A 17,545-nucleotide genomic window follows, 5' to 3' on the forward strand; every position below is an offset into this window, starting at 1 on the left:
GAGCTCAATTTTTGTCTCATCTGACCACAGCACCTTCTCCCAATCACTCTCGGCATCATCCAGGTGTTCACTGGCAAACTTCAGACGGGCCGTCACATGTGCCTTCCGGAGCAGGGGGACCTTGCGGGCACTGCAGGATTGCAATCCGTTATGTCGTAATGTGTTACCAATGGTTTTCGTGGTGACAGTGGTCCCAGCTGCCTTGAGATCATTGACAAGTTCCCCCCTTGTAGTTGTAGGCTGATTTCTAACCTTCCTCATGATCAAGGATACCCCACGAGGTGAGATTTTGCGTGGAGCCCCAGATCTTTGTCGATTGACAGTCATTTTGTACTTCTTCCATTTTCTTACTATGGCACCAACAGTTGTCTCCTTCTCGCCCAGCGTCTTACTGATGGTTTTGTAGCCCATTCCAGCCTTGTGCAGGTGTATGATCTTGTCCCTGACATCCTTAGACAGCTCCTTGCTCTTGGCCATTTTGTAGAGGTTAGAGTCTGACTGATTCACTGAGTCTGTGGACAGGTGTCTTTCATACAGGTGACCATTGCCGACAGCTGTTTGTCATGCAGGTAACGAGTTGATTTGGAGCATCTACCTGGTCTGTAGGGGCCAGATCTCTTACTGGTTGGTGGGGGATCAAATACTTATTTCCCTCTGCAGAATGCAAATAAATTCATATACTTTCCACAATGTGATTTTCCGGATTTAATTTGTGATGTGCTATCTCTCACTGTTACCAATAACCTACCCTTCAATTATGGGCTGCTCATGTCTTTGTCAGTGGGCAAACTTACAAAATCAGCAAGGGATCAAATACTTATTTCCCCCACTGTATGCTAAATAGACTAATGAAAATACCATTTCATCTCATTATTTTCTCTAGAACTTTCTTTGAAAGTCAAATACAGTGGTATAAAACTAAAGTAAGCACAGAGTGCACCAGGCTACCCTGGTGCACTCTGTGACATAATGACAAGAAATTCAGTATTTCCATGCTCCCATCTGCCATAAATAAGACTTGGTTTTATCCTATATAACAAGTCTCTTTTAAGCATTGTCACATAGGAAATTCAGAAGTGTGATTAGAAAAACCACTAGGTTAAATACTTTTCCTCAAGAGTACATTAATTTTAATTTAGTTCAATATTTTGTTTAAGAATTCTTCTGTCCCTTCAACACTTCCTGAACCCATGACAACAAGTGAAGCTGCTGCTAGAAAAAGCCAAATTAAAGCCAGGTGAGCACACTGTTGAAGGGCTGTGATTTTCACTTATTCAGTTTTTCTGTTTTGTTCTGTTTATTTCTGAGTCTCACTTTGACATGCAAAAAGGACCTATCCCCATTCAGTGCCAATAGGTAAGATCTTTCTTGAATAAGAGATGGTATTCACATTTATTACAGTGCAGAACAACTTTAAGAAGTTACCTAGCTGAAAATTGTAAGCATGAACAAAGGCTAATGTATTACCTGAATTGTGTGCAGGAGTGATGACTCATTAATTTGATCTATCTGCTTCTCATTTCAAAGATATATCTATTGCTCCAAACTAATCTTAGCTGAAATAGTTGAATTTTAGAGTACCAGGTTTCCACAGAAATAATAGCTTTATCAGTGTATCAAATGGCATTGCTTCCTGCAGAGTTGCACCTCTTACTGAGTTGTTTATCAGAAGAGAGAGAATGTGCAACCTTAAAAGCTGATGTTTTCTTGGTATCCTTCCTTTCTGCTGCCATGCACATTTTGGGATAGTGGATTTCACTTTTACCCCCACTGTGGATTGCTTCTTACTTCCACAATAGTTGATTCTCTAGCATACATCAACAGAAATTAAACAGTGATTACAATTTAAAGTACTCTACAGTGTATGGGCATCTTTTCAGATTAATACTAGGGAAACCTACAGAGTTGCAGGTGCTGCTTAGACAGGATGTGCCAAATTTGCTTTTCATCTGCTCTTACTAAGAAACCTGCTTTGGTTCCCTCTTCTGGTGAGAGCATGTACCATTTTAACATAGAAAGCTTTGTTCTGGTGGTATGGGAATTTTAACATAGAAAGCTTTGTTCTGGTGGTATGGGAAAGGACATGAAAATGTTTGTATTTTGGAACTTGACCATAAATGTGGAATTCTTAGGTATGTAATTTGTTGAACACTTTTTCAGATCAAAATATGACTGTACTTTAGAAAAACAAATTTGATGCAACTTTTACTTTATTGTAGAATATCAGAAGCAGCAGGACCAACAGAAACCTCAATTGCACCAAGGCAAAGACCAAAGGCCAGTTCTAGCACATCAGCAGGTAGTGTACTGGCAATTCAGAGCACAGCTACGCCAGTTAAAGTTCCTGTCACCTGTGAGCAAATTAACCATGGTCAAATAGGTAAATGGACTTGTCTGTATACTAATTAATTTTTATAAAACATGAATTCTTGATCTTCAGATTTGAAAACTCACTCTGCCTCTGGAAAATATGCATATGAAATGCCAACCCTTTCACTCACCCTTTTTGTAGTTTGTTATATCATTTGTGAATAATATTCTCCGAGGACAAGCAGGCTGCTTGTTCTCACTGATGGGTGACGTCCATGGCAGCCCCTCCAATCGGAACACTTTCTAGCAAAGTCCTTTGCTAGTCCTTGCGCGCCGATGCGCGCCGATGCGCACCGCGCATGCGCGGCCGTCTTCCCGCCCGAACCGGCTCGTGCCGGCCAGTCTTCTTTTGTCTGCGCTCGGTACGGTCGTGTTTCGCCGTTCGCGCCCCAAAGTTGACCTCGCGCGTCGTTTATCGACTTCGTTCTTCAAAAAAAAAAAAAAAAGGGTGTCGGAAGGAGACCTTTATGGTTTTCTCTAGTTTTGCCCCGGTAAGTTTTCTTTCGTCGTCTGGGTAGGCCCTATTTAGTACTCGGTCGAAGTTTTTCTTCCCCCTATTTTTGTGGTGCCATTTTCGCCATTTCGAGTTTTGATCTCGCCGGCGCGATTTTTCCGCCCATGACAACAAAGTCTTCCAGCGGCTTCAAGAAGTGCACCCAGTGCGCCCGGGTAATCTCGCTCACTGACAGGCACGCGTCGTGTCTTCAGTGTCTGGGGCTGGGCACCGCCCTCAGGCCTGTAGTCTGTGTTCCCTTTTGCAAAAGCGGACTCAGGTAGCGAGATTAGCCCAGTGGAACGTTTTGTTCTCGGGCTCTTCGTCGGCATCGGCACCAGGAGTATCGACTGCTTCGACGTCGTCGGGTTCCCGGACCTTCATCCTCGCCCCCGATTGCATCGAGTGCATCGAGGCATCGGCCCTCTGCATCGGGGCGACATCGGAGGGCTGCGTCGGCGGTATCGAGACCTCCTCATCTGCTGATGTCGTCGGACGGTGGTGCTTCGTCTGGAGTGCAGGTGAGGGCTGTCCATTCCCCTGCTGGTGGCGGTGAGCCTTCGGGTGGGTCTCCCCCTACCCTGAGGGCTCCTGCGGTACAGCCCCCCCGAGACCGACCCTCTTCGGCCTCGGCCCCGAGGAAGAGACGGCTGGATTCTACGTCCTCCTCGTCGGTGCCGGCAAGCTCCGGTGACGTGCTTCGTTCCAAAAAATCGAAGAAGCATCGTCACCGGTCCCCTTCCCATGTCGGCACCGAGAGCTCTGGGTCGCCGAGGGAGTCGGCACCCAGTAAGCATCGGCACCGAGAGGACTGCTCGCCCTCTGTTCAAGAGGTGTCGATGCGCTCCCCTTTGGACAGCCCGGAACAGCCTCCACGCCCGGAACAGGTTCTGACATCGACTCCTGCATCGGCTTCCATGTCTTTTTCCACAGCCGCTCTGCACGAGAGCCTCCGGGCCGTTCTCCCAGAGATCCTGGGAGAGCTGTTGCGCCCTACCCCTCCGGTACTGGGGGTGCTTGCGCCACCGGTACCGTTGAGCGAGGCGCCGGCTGGCCCATTGTCCGGGGTGAGGTCTCCGACATCGGTGCCGCTTGCGGTACCGAGTGCGGTAGCCTCCCAGGAAGGCTCCCCGACTACGTCGGCGGAGGGAGCTTCGCCGGTGCGGGCAAGGGAGTCTACCTCTCGACGCTCCCACCGTGGCCATGGTTCCACGGAGTCGAGCCGGGCACGGTTGCAGACACAGGTCCGTGAACTTGTGTCTGACACCGATGGTGAGGCCTCGTGGGAAGAGGAAGAAGACATCAGATATTTCTCTGACGAGGAGTCTGAGGGTCTTCCTTCTGATCCCACTCCCTCTCCTGAAAGACAGCTTTCACCTCCTGACAGCCTGTCTTTCGCTTCCTTTGTCCGGGAGATGTCTACGGCCATCCCTTTCCCGGTGGTTGTGGAGGACGAGCCCAGGGCTGAGATGTTTGAGCTCCTGGACTATCCTCCACCTAAGGAAGCGTCCACAGTACCCATGCATCATGTACTCAAAAAGACATTGCTGGCGAACTGGACCAAGCCTCTAAGTAATCCCCACATTCCCAAGAAGATCGAGTCCCAGTACCGGATCCATGGGGACCCAGAGCTGATGCGCACTCAGTTGCCTCATGACTCTGGAGTTGTGGATTTGGCCCTAAAGAAGGCCAAGAGTTCTAGGGAGCATGCTTCGGCGCCCCCGGGCAAAGACTCTAGAACCTTGGACTCCTTTGGGAGGAAGGCCTACCATTCTTCTATGCTCGTGGCCAAGATTCAGTCCTACCAGCTCTACACGAGCATACACATGCGGAACAATGTGCGGCAGTTGGCGGCCTTGGTGGACAAGCTCCCCCCTGAGCAAGCCAAGCCATTTCAGGAGGTGGTCAGGCAGCTGAAGGCGTGCAGAAAATTCCTGGCCAGAGGGGTGTATGACACCTTTGATGTTGCGTCCAGGGCCGCTGCTCAAGGTGTGGTGATGCGCAGACTCTCTTGGCTGCGTGCCTCCGACCTGGAGAATAGAATCCAGCAGCGGATTGCGGACTCGCCTTGCCGTGCGGATAATGTTTTTGGAGAAAAAGTCGAGCAGGTGGTAGAGCAGCCCCACCAGCGGGACACCGCATTCGACAAGTTCTCCCGCCGGCAGCCTTCAGCCTCTACCTCTACAGGTAGAAGACATTTTGGGGGAAGGAAGACTGTTCCCTACTCTTCTGGTAAGCGTAGGTACAATCCTCCTTCTCGACAGCCTGCGGCCCAGGCTAAGCCCCAGCGCGCGCGCTCTCGTCAGCAGCGTGCGCCTCAGCAAGGCCCCTCGGCTCCCCAGCAAAAGCAAGGGACGAGCTTTTGACTGGCTCCAGCAGAGCATAGCCGACATCCAAGTGTCAGTGCCGGGCGACCTGCCAGTCAGATGGAGGTTGAAAGCTTTTCACCAAAGGTGGCCTCTCATAACCTCCGATCAGTGGGTTCTCCAAATAGTCCGGCAAGGATATACCCTCAATTTGGCCTCAAAACCTCCAAACTGTCCACCGGGAGCTCAGTCTTACAGCTTCCAGCACAAGCAGGTACTTGCAGAGGAACTCTCCGCCCTTCTCAGCGCCAATGCGGTCGAGCCCGTGCCATCCGGGCAAGAAGGGCTGGGATTCTATTCCAGGTACTTCCTTGTGGAAAAGAAAACAGGGGGGATGCGTCCCATCCTAGACCTAAGGGCCCTGAACAAATATCTGGTCAAAGAAAAGTTCAGGATGCTTTCCCTGGGCACCCTTCTCCCCATGATTCAGGAAAACGATTGGCTATGCTCTCTGGACTTGAGGGACGCCTACACACACATCCCGATACTGCCAGCTCACAGACAGTATCTGCGATTTCAGCTGGGCACACGTCACTTCCAGTACTGTGTGCTACCCTTTGGGCTCGCCTCTGCGCCCAGAGTGTTCACGAAGTGCTTGGCTGTAGTAGCAGCGACACTTCGCAGACTGGGGGTACACGTGTTCCCATATCTCGACGATTGGCTGGTGAAGAACACATCCGAGGCAGGAGCCCTGCAGTCCATGCAGATGACTATTCGCCTCCTGGAGCTACTGGGGTTTGTGATAAATTATCCAAAGTCCCATCTTCTCCCAGTGCAGAAACTCGAATTCATAGGAGCTCTGCTGGATTCTCGGACGGCTCGCGCCTATCTCCCAGAGACGAGAGCCAACAACTTGTTGTCCCTCGTCTCTCGGGTGCGAGCGTCCCAGCAGATCACAGCTCGGCAGATGTTGAGATTGCTGGGCCACATGGCCTCCACAGTTCATGTGACTCCCATGGCCCGCCTTCACATGAGATCTGCTCAATGGACCCTAGCTTCCCAGTGGTTTCAGGCTGCTGGGGATCTAGAAGACGTGATCCACCTGTCCACGAGTTTTCTCAAATCCCTGTATTGGTGGACGATTTGGTCCAATTTGACTCTGGGACGTCCTTTCCAAATTCCTCAGCCACAAAAAGTACTGACCACGGATGCGTCTCTCCTGGGGTGGGGAGCTCATGTCGATGGGCTTCACACCCAAGGAAGCTGGTCCCTCCAGGAACGCGATCTGCAGATCAATCTTCTGGAGTTATGAGCGATCTGGAACGCTCTGAAGGCTTTCAGAGATCGGCTGTCCCACCAAATTATCCAAATTCAGACAGACAACCAGGTTGCCATGTATTACATCAACAAGCAGGGGGGCACTGGATCTCGCCCCCTGTGTCAGGAAGCTGTCAGCATGTGGCTCTGGGCTCGCCGTCACGGCATGGTGCTCCAAGCCACATATCTGGCAGGCGTAAACAACAGTCTGGCCGACAGGTTGAGCAGGATTATGCAACCTCACGAGTGGTCGCTCAATTCCCGTGTAGTGCGTCAGATCTTCCAGGTGTGGGGCACCCCCTTGGTAGATCTCTTTGCATCTTGAGCCAACCACAAAGTCCCTCAGTTCTGTTCCAGGCTTCAGGCCCACGGCAGACTGGCATCGGATGCCTTCCTCCTGCACTGGGGGGAGGGTCTGCTGTATGCTTATCCTCCCATACCTCTGGTGGGGAAGACTTTGTTGAAACTCAAGCAAGACCGAGACACCATGATTCTGATTGCTCCTTTTTGGCCGCGTCAGATCTGGTTCCCTCTTCTTCTGGAGTTGTCCTCCGAAGAACCCTGGAGATTGGAGTGTTTTCCGACCCTCATCACACAGGACGAAGGGGCGCTTCTGCATCCCAACCTCCGGTCCCTGGCTCTCACGGCCTGGATGTTGAGAGCATAGACTTTGCCTCTTTGGGTCTGTCAGAGGGTGTCTCCCGCATCTTGCTTGCTTCCAGGAAAGATTCCACTAAGAGGAGTTACTTCTTTCTGTGGAGGAGGTTTGCCGTCTGGTGTGACAGCAAGGCCCTAGATCCTCGCTCTTGTCCTACACAGACCCTGCTTGAATACCTTCTGCACTTGTCTGAGTCCGGTCTCAAGACCAACTCTGTAAGGGTTCACCTTAGTGCAATCAGTGCATACCATTACCGTGTGGAAGGTAAGCCGATCTCAGGACAGCCTTTAGTTGTTCGCTTCATGAGAGGTTTGCTTTTGTCAAAGCCCCCTGTCAAGCCTCCTACAGTGTCATGGGATCTCAATGTCGTTCTCACCCAGCTGATGAAACCTCCTTTTGAGCCACTGAATTCCTGCCATCTGAAGTACTTGACCTGGAAGGTCATTTTCTTGGTGGCAGTTACTTCAGCTCGTAGAGTCAGTGAGCTTCAGGCCCTGGTAGCCCAGGCCCCTTACACCAAATTTCATCATAACAGAGTAGTCCTCCGCACTCACCCTGTTCTTGCCAAAGGTTGTGTCGGAGTTCCATCTGAACCAGTCAATTGTCTTGCCAACATTCTTTCCCCGTCCTCATTCCTGCCCTGCTGAATGTCAGCTGCACACATTGGACTGCAAGAGAGCATTGGCCTTCTATCTGGAGCGGACACAGCCCAACAGACAGTCCGCCCAATTGTTTGTTTCTTTTGATCCCAACAGGAGGGGAGTGGCTGTGGGAAAACGCACCATATCCAATTGGCTAGCAGATTGCATTTCCTTCACTTACGCCCAGGCTGGGCTGGCTCTTGAGGGTCATGTCACGGCTCATAATGTTAGAGCCATGGCAGCGTCGGTAGCCCACTTGAAGTCAGCCACTATTGAAGAGATTTGCAAAGCTGCGACGTGGTCATCTGTCCACACATTCACATCTCATTACTGCCTGCAGCAGGGTACCCGACGCGACAGTCGGTTCGGGCAGTCAGTGCTTCAGAATCTGTTCGGGGTTTAGAATCCAACTCCACCCCCCTAGGCCCATGTTTGTTTTGTTCCAGGCTGCACTCTGTTAGTTGGTAAATTTTTTAGGTCAATCTCAGTTATGTCCTCGCCGTTGCGAGGCCCAATTGACCATGGTTGTTGTTTTGAGTGAGCCTGGGGGCTAGGGATACCCCATCAGTGAGAACAAGCAGCCTGCTTGTCCTCGGAGAAAGCGAATGCTACATACCTGTAGAAGGTATTCTCCGAGTACAGCAGGCTGATTGTTCTCACAAACCCGCCCGTCTCCCCTTTGGAGTTGTGTCTTCCCTTCTCTTTGTCTTGCTACATATGAGACTGGCCGGCACGAGCCGGTTCGGGCGGGAAGACGGACGCGCATGCGCGGTGCGCATCGGCGCGCGAGGACTAGCAAAGGACTTTGCTAGAAAGTGTTCCGATTGGAGGGGCTGCCGTGGACGTCACCCATCAGTGAGAACAATCAGCCTGCTGTCCTCGGAGAATACCTTCTACAGGTATGTAGCATTCGCTCTACCTTATATACATTTAAAATATTCTAGAGTACATTCTAGTGTCAAAGTTCATTTAAATTTGAAAAATGTTCTGAACTATACTAACTGCGATTTCTTTGAAGAGAAGGTAAAGCACCAGTTACACAAATGAATGACAGCATCTCTTGATGCTGATCGGACATTTTTCTAGGGCTGTCTAAGAAGTTCTTATAAATCCTTCTTGGCATGTGTAATAGTAGTTCCTATTTCCTCTTTCAGTATGCTTCAATTTGTTTTTCTACATGGTGGTAGGTTGTTTTTCCTCAAACCTGATCACTTTTCATCCACCAGTTGGGTCTGTTGGGCATTTTTCAGATTTACATTACTTTTTTTGACAGTTTACCCCAGCACATTTGTGTACCCTCTTGGATTTTGATACTTTGTTTTCTTGGGGGGTGGGGAGGTTGTTTTGGGTGGTGGTAGATGCCAGTACTCCAGTCATGGATTTCTTTTTTCAGTTGTCTCTTACAGAATTGCTCTTCATTTTGCTTCCTTGAATTTCTTCATAATGACTGAAAAGATCATTGGCTTCACGTTTTCCAAGGCACACAATATCCCCATATGTTTTATGAGGGTAGCTGTTGAGGCTATTCTTTCCAGGTTGTTTCCATAGGAAGCCATAGTATCAGTTGCTTAAGACAAAATAGAGTACTACTTTAGTAGCTGCCTTCTGGATCAGCTGCATCCAGTTTGTCCTTTTGAAGGTACAGTCTTTAGAATTGCACAGAGTATGCCAAATGAGGTCTCGCCAACAGACTTGCACAGAGGCACTACACTATTGACTCCTTTTCCATACTGGTTACTCCTTTCTTTGTATTTTCAAACATTGTTTGTCTCTTGTCATCATACTATCTGCCTGCTTGGCAATATCAAGATAATCAGGTACAGTCACTCCTATGTCCCGCTATCTTTTCTTGCATAGAATTTCACTCCTTAGCACGGTACTGCTCCATTGGTAGTCTAGATGCATGAGCCTTCTGCAATATCCCTTTCAAAAATGTTGAAAAGAGATGAATTAATTCCTGTAGCACACCATTAGTAAGGCTCCCTTTTCCTTACAGTGAACTTCCTTTTTCTTCAACCCTTTGTCTACTGCCCACTTAATCGACTCCTAACCCAGTTAGTTACTTTAGGGCCCATACCAAGAGTGCTCAGCTTATTCTGTGAGGCACAGTGTCGGAAGCCTTGCTGTGAAATCTAAGTGTACCGCATTTACTGCTCTCTCCCGATCTTCCTCTCTGGTCTTACCAGCTAAAGAAATTGGAGTGGACTGACAAGACCTATCTCTGGTGAAACCATACTGCCTCAGATCCTGTAAGCTGTTGGATCTTAGAAACTGCACTATGCCTTGTTTTACTAGTCAACAAAGACTAGGGGACACTCAAGGAAGTTACATGGAAATACTTTTAAAACAAATAGGAGGAAATATTTTTTTTCACTCAACGAATAGTTAAGCTCTGGAACTCATTGCTGGAAGATGTAGTAACAGCTTTTAGCATACCTGGGTTTAAAAAAAGGTTTGTACAAGTTCTTGGAGGAAAAGTCCAAAGTCTGCTATTGAGATAGACATGGGGGACGTCACTGCTTGCCCCAGGATAGGTAACATGGAGTGTAACTACTATTTGGGTTTCTGCCAAGCTACTTGTGACCTGGATCACTGTTGGAAACAGGATACTGGGCTATATGGACCATTGATCTGACTTATCATGGCTAACTCTTAGGCTCTTATGTTCTTAACTTGTAGTTCCCAGTGTCTTCCTTCTGCTTTTGTGAAGAGGAACCTCATTGGCCTGTCTCCAATCCTCCAGGACCACTCCTGACTCTTAAAAAAAAAAAAAAAAAAAAAAAAAAATTTGAAAAGGTTAGATATAGTGGGGCGGCCCAGTATCTCTTTCTGTCCTATTAATTTTTATGTTTTCAGTTTAGTTAGCTCCTCGTGAGCTGTCTTATGAAAATTGAGATCTGCCTCTCTTCCATTCCTGTTTGTGTTCATCTTCTGCAGTCCTACTTCTGGGCTTACTTCAATGACCACCAAACAAAAATATTTAATCAATTCTATTTTTTCCTCCTCAGCCTCTTCTCTTTCATTTGTATCTTTATCTTCCTGACTACTTCCCAGCTTCTCTTAATTTTTTCAGGTATTGTTTGTCTGCTTTCTATGGTCTTTTTTATAGCTTATGAAGGCTATTTATAATTTTACTGGCTTTATAACAGCTTTTCCCATATGATGGTAGGTTTGGTCCGCAAGCCCTTTAAGAGTCTGAGGAAGAGAATCCAAACCTGGTTTCTGTAGTTTATTTTCCGTGTAAAGATGTTCCTGCCAATTGAGAGTTCTTCAGCTAGGGATTCCCATGTATATTGATGCTTTATCTTGCTTACCCTCTAAGGAAGTGAAGTTCCTTTCTGTAAAACATGTTTTCCTCATCATGCTAGACCACTCCAGATAAATGCTTTGCAGTGACATAATCTCTGCCGATAAGAGCCTGTGCCCACAAGATACATGAGCATCTTGGTAAACAGTCCTGCCATCAATGCCAAGATAAGTGCAATTTTATTCTAAAAAAAAGAAAAGGTATAAAGTCGGAATTTGAAACACACAAATGTATTACAATGCTATATTGACCAATGAAGAGATAGGCAAGCCTTGAGTTGTGGCTCTTGTGAAAATAGTCGCCACTGAGGTCATTAGCAAATGTATGCTATTGTTAGTTGAGTGCTGGACTCCAGTTTTCGTAACACAAGATACATGCCCAGCATTCCCTGTTTTTAGCAGACGGTGGCATGTGCTGTGCTGTCTAGTATGATTGACTCCCTGGGCTTGGTGGGATCTGCAGGTGTAGCAACAGATGGCCTGTCTTCAAGGGCAGCAACCTGCAGAATGATTCTCATGGTTAAGGGGACCCTGCAACTCCTATTGGTAGCAGTCTAATGTGTATATCTTGGTTGAGTGTAGGTCCTGGGAATTACAGGGCTGTAGATTGTCTCTCCTGAGTTGGTTCTTTATCCTGAGGCAATAGTTTGTGGGCTGTGCCTGAGGTGACCATTGGCTTTAGGTTGGGTGTGATTGCTAGTTCCTGGACATGGCTTAATAGTCTTGCTTGAGCAGGAGGAGGATTGTTTTCAACTTGAGCTAAGGTGGTGCCAGATCAGGAGTTCCTGAGCAGCTGGTGCAGCAGCTTCTGGTTTTCGGTGGCCTCTGTATGTGTGACCCCCCCGCTTCCCTCCATTTTTCTTCTGTTCTGCTCTGCTCTGTGTGGGGAGGAGCCTGTTAATGGGGGTCTCAATTCTGTAAGGGTATTTGGAAGCCTGCTAGAGCTTTCTTGCTTCACAGGGTGCTTTGAGTCATGATCCTGAAGCAGTGGGAGTTGCCTGAGATGGGCTTCACAGTAATAGAATTCTTTGCAAGCTGTATCTTCCATATCATCATGCTGATCAATCCATAGACGGGTGGGTTGTCCATCTACCAGCAGGTGGAGATAGAGAGCAAACATTGCCTCCCTATATGTGGTCATGTGCTGCCGGAAACTCCTCAGTATGTTCTCTATCTCAGCAGGTGGTGGTCACACACAGCAGCAGCTCTGGCTAGGCCTCCAAGCCTAATTTTTAGGTTTTGTTGAGTGCCTGGGGTTGAGGGCTCTTCTTGAGCAAGTGCAAACCTGGTGGCGCCAGGTCCCTCCTTTTCTCCCCCCTCCCGCTGGCTCCGTTTAAAAAAAAAAAAAAATTTTGAACATCCTTAAAGGCGTTTATTTCGACGTTTATTTAAACGTTTATTGCAGCTACTCACTGGGACACCAGGTCGTTACAGCTCGGAGCGGACAGCAGGTAATTTTTACCTTTTATAGCGGGCAGGGGGTTCCCCGATTGGTCTCCACGTGGCCTATGGCGTCGGAGGGCGAGGGCGCAAAGAGTCGCTCCCCGGATTGCGTGTGCGCTTCTAGAGGGGATGCGGGGGTCTTAAAGTCTGATTTGCCCTTGTTGGGTGACAGTTTCGTGACCGATGAGTGTCCCGGTCCTTCCTCCGGTGTGGCGGTTTTTCCCGCCATAAACGCCCATCCCCTGCGGCTCGCCTCCGCCATATTGGCCGGCCACGCGGCTCGGACGGCTTCTTCTTGGGCCGCCCTTGAGGTGGGAGACATTGATGCCATGAACGCCCTTAATTTGGGCGACGGCACAAAAGCGGCTAAAGTTAAGCGCCGTTCTTCCCGCGCGGCTCCTTCGCAGAGTGTCGCGCCGGACGCCATCTTGGATGCGCAGCATGTCTCTCCCCCGCTCTTGCGAGCGCCGGTTGAGGGTGCGTCTAGGGCTGTAGCCCAGGCTGCGGAAGTGCACATAGTTTGTTTTGCTGCTGCATCAGGCCTTCCTTATGCAAAACGCTGACCCTGCTCCCTCGTCTGGTAAAGAGGTTGAGGCCCCCGGAGATAAACGCCCTCGGGTTGATTCCCAGGCCTTGGAGGACTTTGTCTCCTCCGATGTAGATGAGGGCAGCGTATCTGAGTTCTCCCAACGGTCCTTTGCGGATTCCTTGGAGGAGACGGATCCCCGCTCGGATGGAGCGGATGACCCCTCTGCAGCGCGGCTCTTTAGCTCAGAGGATTTGCCCAACCTGTTAATGCAGGCCATGGGCATTTTGAAGATTTCCTCTCCGGAGGACGTCTCTCCCTCAGCCCCTGTTGGCTCTGCCATTATGCTGGGGACGAAGCGCCCGCATAGAACCTTCCACGTGCAAGATGCCATGCACACCTTAATTTCGGCTCAGTGGGATGTCCTGGAAGCGAGCCTTAAAGTGGTTAGGGCTATGTCCCGCCTCTATCTTTTGCCTGAAAGTGGACGTGAGGCCTATCTGTGGCCTACTGTGGTTTCTTTAATCACTGCGGTGACTAAGAAAACGGCGTTGCCGGTGGAAGGTGGCTGCTTTAAGTTTGCAGGCCTCAGTTTGCGGCTTCTATGTGGCCAGGGCGTGCCTGACTATGGTGCAGCGGGCTTCCCCCTCGGATCATTCCTTGAGGGCTGATTGGCCGGCCCTGGAATCGGGCTTAGCCTATTTGGCAGACTTGCTGTATGATGTCTTGAGGGCCTCAGTAAAGGCATGGCTCAGACAATCTCTGCGCGGCGGTGGCTTTGGCTGAAGCATAGGTCTGCTGACCACGCCTCTAAATCCCGCCTGGACAAAATCGTGACTGATCTCGGCACGTCTAAGGGCAAGAGGTTACCAGAGGTCAGGGCTCGGGCTAGTACTCGCCCCGGCACCTCCAGAGGACGGTTTCAGGAAGCCCGTCGGTACCGCCCGGGCAGGTCGGGCTCCTCTGCCCCCTCTTCCTTCAAGAGGAACTTCTCCCCCAAGCAGCATTCCTGGCCGACACTCCCAGTTCAGAGCCCTCCCGTTTGGGTTGGCTACTGCTCCGCGGACCTTCTCCAAAGTAATGGTGGTCATCGCGGCCTTCCTGAGGAAGGAAGGAGTACAAGTCCATCCTTATCTGGACGACTGGTTGATCCGAGCCCCCTCTTATGCAGAGTGCGGCAAAGCTGTGAACCGGGTGGTTGCTCTTTTGAGCTCCCTGGGGTGGATCATCAACTGGGAGGAAAGCCAGCTGCGCCCAACTCAGTCCCTGGAGTATCTGGGAGTTCGATTCGACACCCAAGTGGGCAGAGTGTTCCTGCCAGACAATCGGATTGTCAAGCTTCAGGCTCAGATGGACCAGTTCCTAGTAGCCTCTCCTCTTCGGGCTTGGGACTATGTGCAGCTGTTGGGCTCTATGACGGCCACGATGGAAGTAGTGCCCTGGGCCAGGGCTCATATGAGACCACTACAACACTGTCTGCTGCAGCGCTGGACTCCGATGTCGGAGGATTATGCTGTGCGCCTTCCCTTGAACCCAGCAGTGCGCAAGGCGCTGAGCTGGTGGACGCAGACAGACAAGTTGTCTGCAGGAATGCCTCTGGTGACCCCGGAGTGGATTGTCGTCACGACGGACGCCTCTTTGTCGGGCTGGGGAGCCCACTGCTTGGGAAGGACAGCGCAGGGGCTCTGGTCTCCTGCAGAGGTAAAGTGGTCTATCAACCTCCTGGAACTCAGAGCCATTCGGTTGGCGCTTTTGGAGTTCATCCCGGTACTGGCGTTGAAGCCTGTACGGGTCCTGTCGGACAATGCCACGGCTGTGGCCTATGTCAACTGCCAGGGAGGTACCAAGAGCGCCCCTCTAGCCAAGGAGGCCATGAATCTATGCCAGTGGGCGGAAGCGAACCTGGAACAGCTGTCAGCGGCCCACATTGCCGGAGTCATGAATGTCAAGGCGGACTTTCTCAGTCGCCATACCTTGGAGCCCGGAGAGTGGCAGCTATCTGTTCAGGCGTTCTTGGACATCACGAAGCGCTGGGGCCAGCCGAGCCTAGATATGATGGCGTCATCGGCCAATTGCCAAGTGCCGCGCTTTTTCAGCAGAGGGCGGGACCCTCGATCCCTGGGAGTAGATGCTCTTCTCCAACAGTGGCCGACACAAGAGCTTCTCTATGTGTTCCCGCCCTGGCCCATGTTGGGCAGGGTGCTAGACCGGGTGGCAAAGCATCCGGGCCGGATAATCCTGGTGGGTCCGGATTGGCCCAGACGTCCCTGGTATGCGGACTTGATCAGGCTCTCAGTGGATGAACCTCTGCGACTGCCAGTGGAGCAGGGCCTGTTACATCAGGGTCCCGTGGTGATGGAGGATCCCTCCCCCTTTGGTCTTACGGCCTGGCTATTGAGCGGCAGAGTCTGAGGAAGAAGGGCTTCTCAGACAAGGTCATCGCCACTCTGCTGAGAGCGAGGAAGCGCTCTACTTCTACTGCTTACGCCAGGGTTTGGCGGCAGCGTGGTGTGAAGCAGGTTCACTTTCTCCATTTACTGCTCCAATTTCTTCAGTGCTGGCGTTCCTGCAAGAAGGTCTGGAGAAAGGCCTGTCGCTCAGTTCCCTGAAAGTCCAGGTAGCGGCCCTGGCTTGCTTCAGGGGCCGCCTGAAGGGTGCTTCCCTGGCTTTGCAGCCAGATGTGGTGCGTTTCCTCAAGGGAGTTAATCACCTGCGCCCTCCTCTGCACTCAGTGGTGCCTGCGTGGAATCTCAACCTGGTGCTTAAGAGCCTTACAAAGCCGCCTTTTGAACCCTTGTCGAGGGCATCTCTGAAAGACCTGACGTTGAAAGCAGTCTTTTTGGTGGCTATCACTTCAGCCAGAAGAGTTTCCGAGCTCCAGGCACTCTCTTGTCGAGAGTTTTTTCTGCAGTTCACTGAGGCAGGAGTGACTATTCGCACAGTGCCTTCCTTCCTACCCAAGATTGTTTCTCGCTTCCATGTGAGTCAGCAGCTCTGTCTCCCTTCCTTTCGTAGGGAGGACTACCCAGAAGAGTATTCTGCTCTCAAATATCTGGATGTGAGTCGGGTCATCATCAGATACTTGGAAGTGACCAATGATTTCCGGAAGTCGGATCATCTGTTTGTCCTGTTTGCAGGTCCTTGTAAGGGTCTGCAGGCTGCTAAGCCTACAGTGGCAAGATGGGTCAAGGAAGCCATTGCAGCGGCTTATGTGGCCGCGGGGAAGGTGCCGCCTATTCAGTTGAAGGCCCACTCCACTAGAGCTCAGGCGGCCTCGATGGCAGAGGCCGGGTCCGTCTCCTTGGAAGAGATTTGCAAGGCGGCAACTTGGGCGTCGGCCCATACCTTCTCCAGACATTACCGCTTGACACTGGCTGCTCGGGCGGAGGCCCGGTTTGGAGCTTCAGTGTTGAGTTCAGGGATTTCAATGTCCTGCCCTGGGTGAGTACTGCTTCGGTACATCCCACCAGTCTATGGATTGATCAGCATGATGATATGGAAGGTAAAATTATGTATCATACCTGATAATTTTCTTTCCATTAATCATAGCTGATCAATCCATAGCCCCTCCCAGATATCTGTACTGTTTATATTCTGGTTGAATTTTAGGTTCAAGTTTAGTCTTCAGTTACTTCAGGAGGACTTCGTGTTCAAGTTTTTTCACTTGGATTCTTCAAGAGTTGAGACGAGTTTGTGTTACAGTGAGCTGCTGCATTCCTCTCCCCTCCGTTTTACGGGGCTGGATTGAGATTTAAATTCTGCCGGCACTCCCTCCCGCTTCGTGCGGCTGTAGGGCAGCTTTGTACCCCTCCCGCTTCGGCGGTGTTAGGGTCAGTCAGCTCCTCCCGCGGTTGCGGTTGCAGGATAAGCCAGATCCCCCCGCATCGGCGGGGTGGTGTCCCTCCCCCGCTCCGTGGGGATGAGCTGGACGGATTCCCCTCCGCCACTTGTGTGGGGATGAGCTGGGTTAATACCCCTCCCCCGTTTCGGCGGTGGTGAGCTGGGCAGAGTGTCCCTTTGTGGGTGTAATTCTCTAAGTGCTGAGTCCTGCGGATGGAGCTTTGATATCGACATACTGAGGAGTTTCCGGCAGCACATGACCACATATAGGGAGGCAAAGTTTGCTCTCTATCTCCACCTGCTGGTAGATGGACACAACCCACCAGTCTATGGATTGATCAGCTATGATTAATGGAAAGAAAATTATCAGGTATGATACATAATTTTACCTTCTTTTTACGGCCTAATTGTGGCTGTGGTTACATGCAGAATTACCATCCCAATAGGAAGGACGGATGGTGCAAAAACATTCTTAGGATAAGTGCATTGAGATTCTCTTGAAACGCGTAAGCTGTGCATAAAGGCCTTGGTTCATGTTGGGGAGGGGGAGATTTGTAAGCATAGCTGCTATGTTTGGTCCAGACTTTAGAACTGGCACATTGGGAGTTGGTGGTTAGCTTCCTAGTGGATATTTTGTATGATTTG

The 17,545-nt window shown here is 50.4% G+C and overlaps 1 protein-coding gene across 4 annotated transcripts in view; it reads left to right on the top strand.

The window, feature by feature from the left end:
* Positions 1–17,545, top strand: part of BMP2K (BMP2 inducible kinase) — a 326,672-nt gene that overhangs the window by 178,366 nt on the left and 130,761 nt on the right. For all 4 annotated transcript variants that reach the window (XM_030190551.1, XM_030190552.1, XM_030190554.1 and 1 more), the window contains 2 exons: positions 1,158–1,237; positions 2,220–2,380. In XM_030190551.1, the coding sequence (XP_030046411.1) occupies positions 1,158–1,237; positions 2,220–2,380 (241 nt within the window). The remainder of the gene's footprint in view (positions 1–1,157; positions 1,238–2,219; positions 2,381–17,545) is intronic.

The sequence above is a fragment of the Microcaecilia unicolor genome, chromosome 2 (genome assembly GCF_901765095.1).
Source record: "Microcaecilia unicolor chromosome 2, aMicUni1.1, whole genome shotgun sequence".
In the NCBI taxonomy this organism is placed as follows: Eukaryota; Metazoa; Chordata; class Amphibia; order Gymnophiona; family Siphonopidae; genus Microcaecilia; species Microcaecilia unicolor.